Source organism: Diabrotica virgifera, chromosome 10 (assembly GCF_917563875.1).
Source record: "Diabrotica virgifera virgifera chromosome 10, PGI_DIABVI_V3a".
Classification (NCBI taxonomy): domain Eukaryota; kingdom Metazoa; phylum Arthropoda; class Insecta; order Coleoptera; family Chrysomelidae; genus Diabrotica; species Diabrotica virgifera.
This window is the reverse complement of record NC_065452.1, coordinates 29,281,319-29,292,743: the sequence shown is the minus strand read 5'-3', so window position 1 is coordinate 29,292,743 and position 11,425 is coordinate 29,281,319. Positions and strand designations below refer to the sequence as shown.

The following is an 11,425-nucleotide window of genomic DNA, read 5'->3' as shown; positions in this document are numbered from 1 at the left end:
CATTTATCTATCCAGCGATATAAAAATTTTTAAAATCGGTTGTCAAATGACTGAGCAATTAATTTTTAAAATGAGAGATGCAATGTGGAAATCACATAACTTGGTTAGTTATGTTATTTAGGTATGTGATATCCACGTTGCACCTCTAATTTTAAAAATTAATTACTCAGTGATTTGACAACCGATTTTGAAAAACTTTATATCGCTAGATAGGTGAATGACCTTTCTTTCACTTTACAAAAGAATATACTGGGTGTTCCATTAAAAAAAAGTCAACAACGTTTTTTTCAAAAATCCGCCATGTTTTATTTCGTATTTGAAAGCGATATAAAACATTCAATCCATTCAGACAAAACTTTTACTAAAATAAAACATTTCAGTGAAAACCGCATATTTTTATCTTGAGCCGTTTAGAAGTTATAGGCAGTTAAAATGGGGGAAAATATAAGTGGACACCCGGTATAATTAGTAAATAATTTTTTTCGATTATGGCGTCATCTATTGACAACTAGAATAAATGTTATAAATGTCATCGACGAAATGTAATCACCGACGTGCGTTTTTTGCTGTCACATACAATTTAATGCGTTAGAAAGAAATGGAAAAACTGTGACTCACTGAAAGATGCTCATGAGAAAAAGAATACCTGCTTGACGGTTTATTATATTTTGCTTGTTTGTTAAACAGACTGATTTTTTATGGGACATCCTGTAGATTTTAAAAAAATTCAATATACACTAATTTTCTTTAATTTTGAGTATGAACAACGAACATAAATATAGTTAATTAAATCGATTATTTAGTTTGTTTGTTTTGGACAAGGTGTTAAAGTGGAAATTTTCAAAGGAAATAATTGAAAATAATGCCAAGATTTTGAAGACATCGACGACGCGACGCGCAGTTGTGTTGCCGCCGTTTTCGGCGAATCGGTATCAGTGCGTTGTGATCCGAGATCTCCGCGGCGCGTTGATTTCGTTGTTTCGCTTCGCTATTTCGCATTTTCCACACGAACTGACTTCAGACTGACTGAGAGCTTCAAAGCCAAGCATTAGTGGCGCATTCACGGCTAGGCCCTGACATTGGGCTGCCTAGCATAAGCGTAAGCGTTATCACCAGAAAAACAGAATATTATTAGTGGCATTCGACTTGCCTACTGATGGTTGCGTGATGCTATATAATGCTAGGTGACACTTTTTTTATTTTAAGTAACAATCTGTGAACAAACTGTGATAAAAAAATGGCTGAATCGGGTATCGATATAGGATATGATCTCTCTGCTCTTCTTTCTGACGACTTTGATATTGAAAGTGCTATCGACTTTGACGACCTCTTGGGAACCCCGAAAAACCAGGAGTTTTACGAACTTACCTCAAAAACTATGCCAGTAGTGGAAAGGTGAGCCCAGGACCTCTTATAACAGCATTTTTGCTGCTCTCTTCCTATCTAACTCTTTATGCAAAACTACACATGTGAAACAAGGACAACATTTATTTATATTAACTGTTTACAAACATAACCTCTTTTAAGAACAACACATTTGGCTTACTACTTTTCTTTACATTAAAACTTAAAATTTTCAAGAAAATATCCATAAAACTAAAAATGTTTTCAGTAAAAAAGTACATTTTTAAGTAACCTTATACAAGTTTAGCCTGCTTTTACTTGTGTGTTCCTGATATTGCTGCTATCCATGTTTTTATTCTTATTTCTGTAATTACACAAAATGTTCACGATCTCATGTTTATTTTCTATCTCTATTTCGTTTTTACTCGACATTTTTTGAAGACCGTCACTTATCTTCTATTTCTTGTAAATATCCTAGGGTTTTTTCGATAAATTCGGAAGTTGATTTAAATTGCTGATATTCTCTTATACGTTATGTTTCTTATTTCGTACATTTTTGTTATCTCTCTCACCCTCCTGTTGCGTTCCCATTTATTTTTGTTTTCCAGTATTTCGTATGCGCTGTTTTCAGTTTTGTTTATCCGATAGGTAATATTCTTTTCTTTAATAGTAGGCGTGCTGCCTTTTCTCCCATGTGTTTACCGTTTCTTATTTTGGCTTTTTCTTGTTTTATCTTTTAACGATTCACATTGTCCATCCTATGTTATGTTTGTGTTTCTTATTTTGTTCCTTTCTGCTGTCTCTGTCACCCTTCGAAGTTGCCTTGATTCACAGGTAGAAGTGAAAACAGATCCTGAAATTGACATGATCATATTCACTTTTTTTCCAGTGATTAATTCAATATTTTCAGTTTTTGTTTGCATCCATTCAATATTTGTGTTGGTTTTTCTCTCATGTCTTTTATCTTTTATTTTTTGTCGCTTTATTTCATGTTTTTGTATCGAGCAAATTTCGAATGATTTTTCCATTGAGAACATATCAGGTTTTTGAAAGTTGTACTTGTCTGATCAATGTACACTTTTTTACATGTACCAAACGTGTGTCAGCTTTTTCTTTGTTGTTTTTATGTACTTACCTAATGAACTACTTTTAATATGTTCGTTTTTAACTGTGTTGATACTATTTTTATTAAGAAATTTGATATAGCTGCTCTTACTAATACACTATATTCATTATAAAATCACTCTAGATTTCTATTTTTAAAACTCCTAGTTCTCTATGAAGGATTTCCGAGTTTTTTGGTGTCTAAGTAATTATTCTTAAATGTCTTTACTTCATTACTTCTACATTCCACATATACAGGGTATTTCAAAAAGGTATGTCATAAATTAAATCACGCATTCCGGGGACAAAAATAAATTGATTGAATCCAACTTACGTTAGTACAAAAGTGTACACAAAAAAAGTTAGAGCCCTTTGAAGTTACCAACTGAAAATCGATTTTTTTCAATATATCGAAAACTATTGGATATTTTTTATTGAAAATGGACATGTATGATTCTTATGGCACGAACATCTTAAAACAAAATTATAGTGAAATTTGTCCACCCCATAAAAATTTTATGGGGGTTTTGTTCCCTCAACCCCCCCCCCCCAAACTTTTGTGTACGTTCCAATTAATTCATTACTGTGGTTTATGTTTGTGGAAAAACAGAATATTAGTGACATTCGATTTGCCTACTGATGGTTGCGTGATTCTATATATAGCTATGCTAGGTGACACTTTTTTTATTTTAAGTAACAATCTGTGAACAAACTGTGATAAAAAAATGGCTGAATCGGGTATCGATATAGGATATGATCTCTCTGCTCTTCTTTCTGACGACTTTGATATTGAAAGTGCTATTGACTTTGACGACCTCTTGGGAACCCCGAAAAACCAGGAGTTTTACGAACTTACCTCAAAAACTATGCCAGTAGTGGAAAGGTGAGCCCAGGACCTCTTATAACAGCATTTTTGCTGCTCTCTTCCTATCTAACTCTTTATGCAAAACTACACATGTGAAACAAGGACAACATTTATTTATATTAACTGTTTACAAACATAACCTCTTTTAAGAACACCACATTTGGCTTACTACTTTTATTTACATTAAAACTTTAAATTTTCAAGAAAATATCCGTAAAACTAAAAATGTTTTCAGTAAAAAAGTACATTTTTAAGTAACCTTATACAAGTTTAGCCTGCTTTTACTTGTGTGTTCCTGATATTGCTGCTATCCATGTTTTTATTCTTATTTCTGTAATTACACAAAATGTTCACGATCTCATGTTTATTTTCTATCTCTATTTCGTTTTTACTCGACATTTTTTGAAGACCGTCACTTATCTTCTATTTCTTGTAAATATCCTAGGGTTTTTTCGATAAATTCGGAAGTTGATTTAAATTGCTGATATTCTCTTATGTTTCTTATTTCGTACATTTTTGTTATCTCTCTCATCCTCCTGTTACGTTCCCATTTATTTTTGTTTCCCAGTATTTCGTATGCGCTGTTTTCAGTTTTGTTTATGCCGATAGGTAATGCATTATATTCTTTTCTTTAATAGTAGGGGTGCTGCCTTTTCCCCCATGTGTTTACCGTTTCTTATTTTGGCTTTTTCTTGTTTTTTCTTTTAACGATTAACATTGTCCATCCTACGTTATGTTTGTGTTTCTTATTTTGTACCTTTCTGCTGTCTCTGTCACCCTTCGAAGTTGTCTTGATTCACAGGTAGAAGTGAAAACAGATCCTGAAATGGACATGATCATATTCACTTTTTTTCCAGTGATCCATTCAATATTTTCAGTTTTGTTTGCATCCATTCAATATTTGTGTTGGTTTTTCTCTCATGTCTTTTATCTTTTCTTCTTTGTCGCTTTATTTCATGTTCTTGTATCGAGCAAATATCGAATGATTTCTCCATTGAGAAAATATCAGGTTTTTGAAAGTTGTAGGTACTTGTCTGATCTATGGACACTTTTTCACATGTATCAAACGTGTGTCAGCTTTTTCTTTGTTTTTATTAAGAAATTTGTTATAGATGCTCACACTAGTACACTATAAAATAACTCTATCATATTTCTATTTTTAAAACTCCTAGTTCTCTCTGAAGGATTTCCGAGTTTTTTTGGTGTCTAAGTCTAAGTAATTATTCTTAAATGTCTTTACTTCATTGCTTCTACATATACACTGACTGGCACGAAAAACGGGCACCACAAAAAATGGGTCATTATTTGTAGCCTTATTCTTTAACAATATCGCTGTAATAATATTGTTGCTAAACAGATAAATTTTCATCGTATACCGGGTGTACGAATCAAACAGTGCTTTTTTCTTAAAGTTCGCAACACCGTGTGGAATATTCTAGCATTTATAAAATACTGAAATTAAGACCCAACTATAGCCTCAGGTTTTCTTAACATTCTGTTTTTCGATTCACTCGCTTATGTTGGATAATACAAAAGTTAGGTACTTTAACAACTAGCCATGCTCTTCATCAGTACAGGGTGTTTCTAAATAAGGGCGACAAACAGCGTACAAATGTACATGAAAAATTTCAAAAATTTGAGATTTGGCTTGTTAGCCACTAACAAGTAGAATAAGGGGTAAACATTTAAAGTTGTAGACTTAAGGTGTATAGGAGTTACAGGCTTGAAAAAATAGTCAGAAATAATTAATTTCAGCGTTTGCAGGCAGAGTAATTAAAATTCAAATAAACTGTTTAATGAAATAAAAATTAATGTATTTTCACCAAATTTTACAATGAATACAAATTTGTACTATTTTATTAAATATTTACTCTTTTTATATTTAGCAGTCCCGAAAATTTCAGGAAATTTTCATCACATAAATTGAAAAAACTAATTAGTACTTAACGACCTTACCTATTAAAATTAGACCAACTTAAGCTTGGTAATTAATTTAAACCACTAAAATGTGATTGGCAATCATATATATTTGGTTAAATATATAATTGATTTGCCATGGGTGAAAGCTGCAATCTCTTCTCCACTGTATAGGAATCCTGTACTATATAGGATATCTTCTGTACTGTATAGGAATTTGCTGGAGCAGTTCATGTCTTTGCAGGTACATCATATTATGTCTCTGCAGGCAAAACTCTTCTGAGCTTGTAGTGACAAGCTCTGTTCAGTCTAACCTGTAGTGTTGTGCAGTGCACTGTATCATGTATTCTTACATCTTTTTTATTCATAATAGATAACCAGTCTATTTTATATTAAAGCTAAAATAAAGTCAAATGTTTTAATACATCCCAAGCAACTAAATATTAATAATTTTTTACAAGCGATATCTTCCTTTCCCTTAAGTGAAAATGATGTAATAGCCTGTGTATATGAGGAAAATTAGTGGTTATGGGTAATACAAACTGTCAGAATTGAACATATTGACTAGGGTGGGCCGAACAAAACTTTCTTTTTTATTTCATGTTGCTATACCGCGGAAAAGTTGCTGCTAGGATAGAGTTTTAAATTACAAAAATAATTTTTCAAATTGGTTGATATCTTCCGGTCGCGCATTGGTCGTAAAGTTTGAAAAATTGGTTGTTTTTGAAATTTTTTTAAAAACACAAAAATATTTTATCCCGTTTTGCTATACCGCTTACATCTTTCCTTGAGGGGTCAGGATTAAAATAAAGCAAAGAAAAAAATATATATTGACATATTCCGGTCGCGCATCGTCCATAAAATATTAAAAAACATCGTTTTTTGCTATTTTCTTCTTTGAAAATACAACGCTTTTAATAATATAAAACCAACTTAACGGTCCTACTTTTCAAGTGCCAGGCACAAGACTTAAATAAAAAAAACAACTGAATTGCAATAAAAATGCAATAAAAATTTCAAAAACAACCAATTTTTTTGAAATTCATGACCAATGCTCGACCGGAAGATATCAAACAATTTGAAAAATTCTTTTTTTAATTTAAAACTCTATCCTAGTAGCAGAGGTGTAACCAGGATGATCCTAAGGGGGGGTTACTTCTTCTTGGAGGTCTCTGGGGGGTATGGAATAATAATGGTGTTAATAAGCGTATAGAGCTCAAAGTACATCCAAAGGGGGGGTTATAACCCCCAAAACCACCCCCTGGTTACGCCTATGCCTAGTAGCAACTTTCCCGCGCTATAGCAACACGAAATAAAAAAAAAAAAATTCGGCTCACCCTAATATTGACTTCTATGTGCACTTTTTTGAACCTTCTGGACTCAGAACATCGTTTAAGTTAAGTGCTCATGATGAAACTTGGGTGCATTTTCATAAAATCTTGATGAAAATCACACCCTCATAACTAAAAACAGCAACTGGACAAAATCATAACATATCTCAAGATTTATGCGATAAAATATCCCAACTTCTGAACGGCCAAAATTCAAAATGTAGGTAAATATTTTCTATAACGTAGTATAAATTTGTATTCATTGTGAAATTTGGTGAAAATACATTAATTTTTATTTCTTATTTGAATTTCAATTACTCTGCCCGCAAACGCTCAAATTAATGATTTTTGGCCATTTTCCCAGGCCTGTAACTCCTATACGCTGTAAGTCTAAAACTCCAAATTTTTACCCCTTATTCTACTTGTTAGGGGCTAACATTCAGCCAGATTTCAAATTTTTACATGCGTGCCCATCAGAGATATAAATGGTCAAACTTTGAAATTTTTCAAAAATTTACATTTTTGAGATTTTTTTGAAAAAATCTACTTTAGTCTTCAGGTTCAAACTTTTTTCATTTAAGGTTGGTATGAAGGTCTTTTTCAGAAAAAAATTACAAACCGTTAACTGTTTGCCTTAAGTTGTTAAAGAATGCTGAAAATTGAATTTTATCATTTTACCTTCTCAAACTTTGAGGTTCAATTAAGGCCTTAATGGTAGTAATTAAATAATTCACTGGAACATTTCTTTAGATCATACTTTTCTAAAATGTTTGATTTTTGATTTATTGTTCTCGGACAAACCTAAGTGAAAATATTGGCTAAAAAGCGAAGCAATGTTTTCTGTGAAAATTATAGATATATCATCATCATCATCACGTAGCGCTACAACCCTGGGTTGGTCCTGGCTGACTGTACAACTTTCTTCCAATTTGTTCGGTCTTCCATCAACCTAGGGTCAAATGGGATGTTCATTTCCCGGAGATCTGCTTGGATGTTATCTCTCCATCGCATTCTGGGACGTCCGAGTGGTCTTTTACCTGTAGGAATCTCCTCCCATACCAATCTTACAAGTCTCTCGTTATGAAGTCTGTGCACGTGTTAGTCGCTATGATCTAATTTCTTGGACAATATCGGTGTCATTGTAGAGTTCTTTTAATTCGAAGTTGGTTCTGATCCTATACTGGTTTGCGTTAATGTCGTGGTGAGGTCCGAAAAGTATTTTTCGTTCAAAATGTCTGAGCTTTTCTTCGTTTGATTTGGTCATAGTCCACGTTTCGCAACCATATGTTAGTAAATACAGGTCTGACGATGGATTTTTCTTGGGAGTCTTATCCAGTGCGAATAGACAGCGATTTGGATACGCTGAAACATAAATGGGCGCCATCAACAAAATAAATTTTTTAAAAATAAATTGAATGCAATTTTGTATACTCTATAAACTGAAGTTTAATTGGTAGAAAAATAAAAAATAGTAAAAATAGTCAAGCAACCAATTTAATTTATATTGGACCACTTGGTATGGATTGACCCTAACGAGAAGTGGTTTTTGGGGGCAGCCCGGGGTAGGAATGGTAAATTTTTTTGCATATTTTTGTGTTTTTGGGTTTCTTAAATTGACATTCAAGTCAAAAATCAGCTTGTTTGTATGTTACCCCCTAAAAGTGGTTTTTTGGGGAAAGCCCGGGGGTATGAGTGGTAAAATTTTTTGCATCTTCTTAGGGTCCCAAAATTAACATTCAAATCAAAATTTAGCGTGTTCGTATGGCTGCGAGCCGCAGCCATGGCCCATGATATAATATTGGAAAACTGTATACAAAAAATGCATTCTTAAAGTGCATCTCAAACAGACAATAAAAAGAATTCGGAATTCGTCAATTATCGGCGGAAATGAGTTCAATTTTGTTAGTCGGGGGTTTTTGGGTCGCTGAAAACGAATATGACGTTAAAAGTGATCTCCGGAGTACCTGGTGCCCAGGGTACCTACTGTGTTCCTCGTCTTGTGGAGTTTTCGGCAAATTCATTAAAAATTAGTCAAAAATCATTACTCGGGGGTTTTTGGGGCCGCTAACGACGAATATGACGGAGATTGGGTAACCAACCCCAGTGGAAGGTGGGGTCAGGGCTGACGAAGAAGGGAGTCTTGGTCCTCCGATGAATAGGGGGTTGGGCTGAAGGTTAACTACCTCCTCCTAGAAAAACTACGAGTTATGAACGTGAAAGGAAGAAAAGCCGGACTGATCAAACGACGACGACTGTGCGAGAAAAAGGAATACGATTTGAGGGTTGCGTGGAATATTCGAACCTTGTATAGATTGGGAGCTCTCCAAAATCTCTTAAATGAACTAAATAGATACAAAATAGACATAACTGCCATACAAGGAATGAGGTGGATTGGAAACAATATAATGGAAAAAAGAAGTCATACGATTTTCTACAGCTGCGATCCTAAAGATCACGTCTTGGGCACTGGATTCATAGTAAACAAGAGAGTAAAACATACTGTAAGAGATTTCAGAGCCATTATCCCCAGAATGTGCATTTTAAGAGTTAAAGGAAGTTTCTTTAACTACAGTCTACTTAATGCGCATGCCCCGACAGAAGAAAAAGAAGATGAAATTAAAGAAGAGTTTTATGATGAATTAAGAGTCCGCATATCAGTCATACCCAAAAAATGATATAAAAATAATCTATGGGGATCTAAACGCCAAAGTTGGAAGAGAACAGCAATTCCAACCCACAATAGGTAGGCACAGTCTCCATGAGCAATGAAATGACAATGGCAATAGGTTAATAAACCTAGCAAGATCACTTAACATGGTGATTGCTAGCACATACTTCGCTCGCAAAGATATACACAAGGGTACCTGGAAGTCCCCAGATGGACTGACAGTAAATATGATAGATCATGTTATTGTAGACTCGAGACACCAATCGAATATAATAAACGTCCGCACCAGAAGAGGGACAAATGCGGATTCTGATCACTACCTGGTCGAAAGTAGAGTAAGGGCTAGAATTTCAAACATCAAAAAGGAAAGAGGCTCTAAACATGAACGATACAAGGTAGAAGGACTCAAAGAAATAAACAAAAATAAAGAGTATACAGAAAAGATAAGCATCAAACTAGAAAACAGACCAAAACATGAAAACCCAAATAAGGAGTGGGAAGAGTACAGAGAAATCATAAAAGAGACAGCTAAAGAAGTATTAGGCATAGAAGGCAAAGAAAGAAGATCAAGAACGAATGACTGCTTTGACGAAGAATGTCAGAATAACAGACAGAAAAAACAGAGCATATTTACTGATGCAACAGGGGCACAGAACCCGACAAGCAGAGGAAGAATATAAACAACTACGCAAAGAAGAAAAGAAAATTCACCGAAGAAGAAAGAGAGAATATATGAACAAAGATCTTCAGGAACTGCAAGAACTAAGTAGATCGACAGAGACAAGAAAATTTTATCAGAAACTGAACAAAAGCAGAAAAGACTTAAAACCGAGAACGACGATGTGTAGAGATAAGGAAGGTAATATCGTCGCCTTAATACTATAACTTGATAACTCGAAATTAGTAGTTTTGAGATAAACGAGTTTAAAGATTTTAAAGATATTTGTGCTGCTACCATGATGTTGGTAAATACGGAATTCACTCTGCGGCTCTAAAATACTGTTCCTTAACTTTTTGGCAACTGATCTATTTAGGAATATGGTGTAAATTTGTTTTCCAATATGGAAAAAAACATGAAAAATTAAAGTTATCAACTTTTAGCACTACCATAATGTTAACATTTGGTAATGTCGCATGTTGTGCTAAGTCGCATATAAGTGAACTTTTTAACACAACTAATATTTTAAACATTATTTTGTTGAAAATTAGCCCTCTGCCATGGGGGTTGCCAGATCTGCTAACAATTCTCGAATTCTTGCATTAAAATGAACCGAATAAACAAATAGCAATTATGTGGTAAGTTCAATGGTTTCAGAGAAACACATGCTAAAACTAGATAACTCGAGTTATCTAGTTATAGCATTCAGTGTATGTCGTATTCACGATTATTTCGATTAAATAATAGCTTGATAACTTATCTTGTCAAGTTTTAGCACTGAATATTAGTGGCATTTGAGTTTTATCAACTTTCGTCAATCATAAATAAATACTTAACCCGTTTGAAGTGAGCTATCAAGTTTTTACACAATATGGAGACAAATAAAATACATCTTGTGAACTAGTTATCTCAAAAACGTCAATTTTGGAGTTATCAAGTTATAGTACTAAGGCGACGAATATTGACAGAACAGCAAGAGATACTAAGAAGATGGACAGAACATTTTACGGAAAAGCTTGAAGGAGATGGGAGTGAGACGAACCCTGATATACCATTAGACCAAGCAGACAACAGAGAAAAGAGTCCACCAACAATAGCCGAGATTAGAACAGCCGTAGACAAATTAAAGAACAATAAATCACCGGGATCGGATCAAGTAGCATCGGAATTACTGAAGGAAGGAGGAGACGCACTACAGAAAACAATACATGAATTGATAACAAAGATATGGTCAAATAAACACAGCTACCAGCGGAGTGGAATAGTGGTATTATTGTACCATTACATAAAAAAGGGAATCAGTTAGAATGTGGAAACTACCGTGGAATCACGCTGCTGAATGCAGCATACAAAATAATGTCCAACGTCATTTATGAAAGACTTAGACCACACGCTGAAAAAATAGTTGGCAGGTACCAAAGTGGCTTCTGTAGACAGAAGTCAACAATAGACCAGATATTTGTTCTGCGACAGATCTTCGAAAAAACAAGTGAACATAACATCGACACACATCATCTCTTCATAGACTTCGAAAGCGC

The 11,425-nt window shown here is 34.1% G+C and overlaps 1 protein-coding gene across 2 annotated transcripts in view; it reads left to right on the top strand.

Annotated features, from left to right (window-relative positions):
- Positions 1–940: 940 nt before the first annotated feature.
- LOC114337466 (transcription factor EC) overlaps positions 941–11,425 on the top strand; it is a 598,738-nt gene continuing 588,253 nt past the window's right edge. Inside the window, exon 1 of one of the 2 annotated variants that reach the window (XM_050663117.1) lies at positions 941–1,395. In XM_050663117.1, the coding sequence (XP_050519074.1) occupies positions 1,238–1,395 (158 nt within the window). In that variant the 5' untranslated portion in view covers positions 941–1,237. Of the gene's footprint in view, positions 1,396–3,187; positions 3,332–11,425 lie in introns of those variants that run through there. The other variant, XM_050663118.1, reaches the window with a different exon arrangement.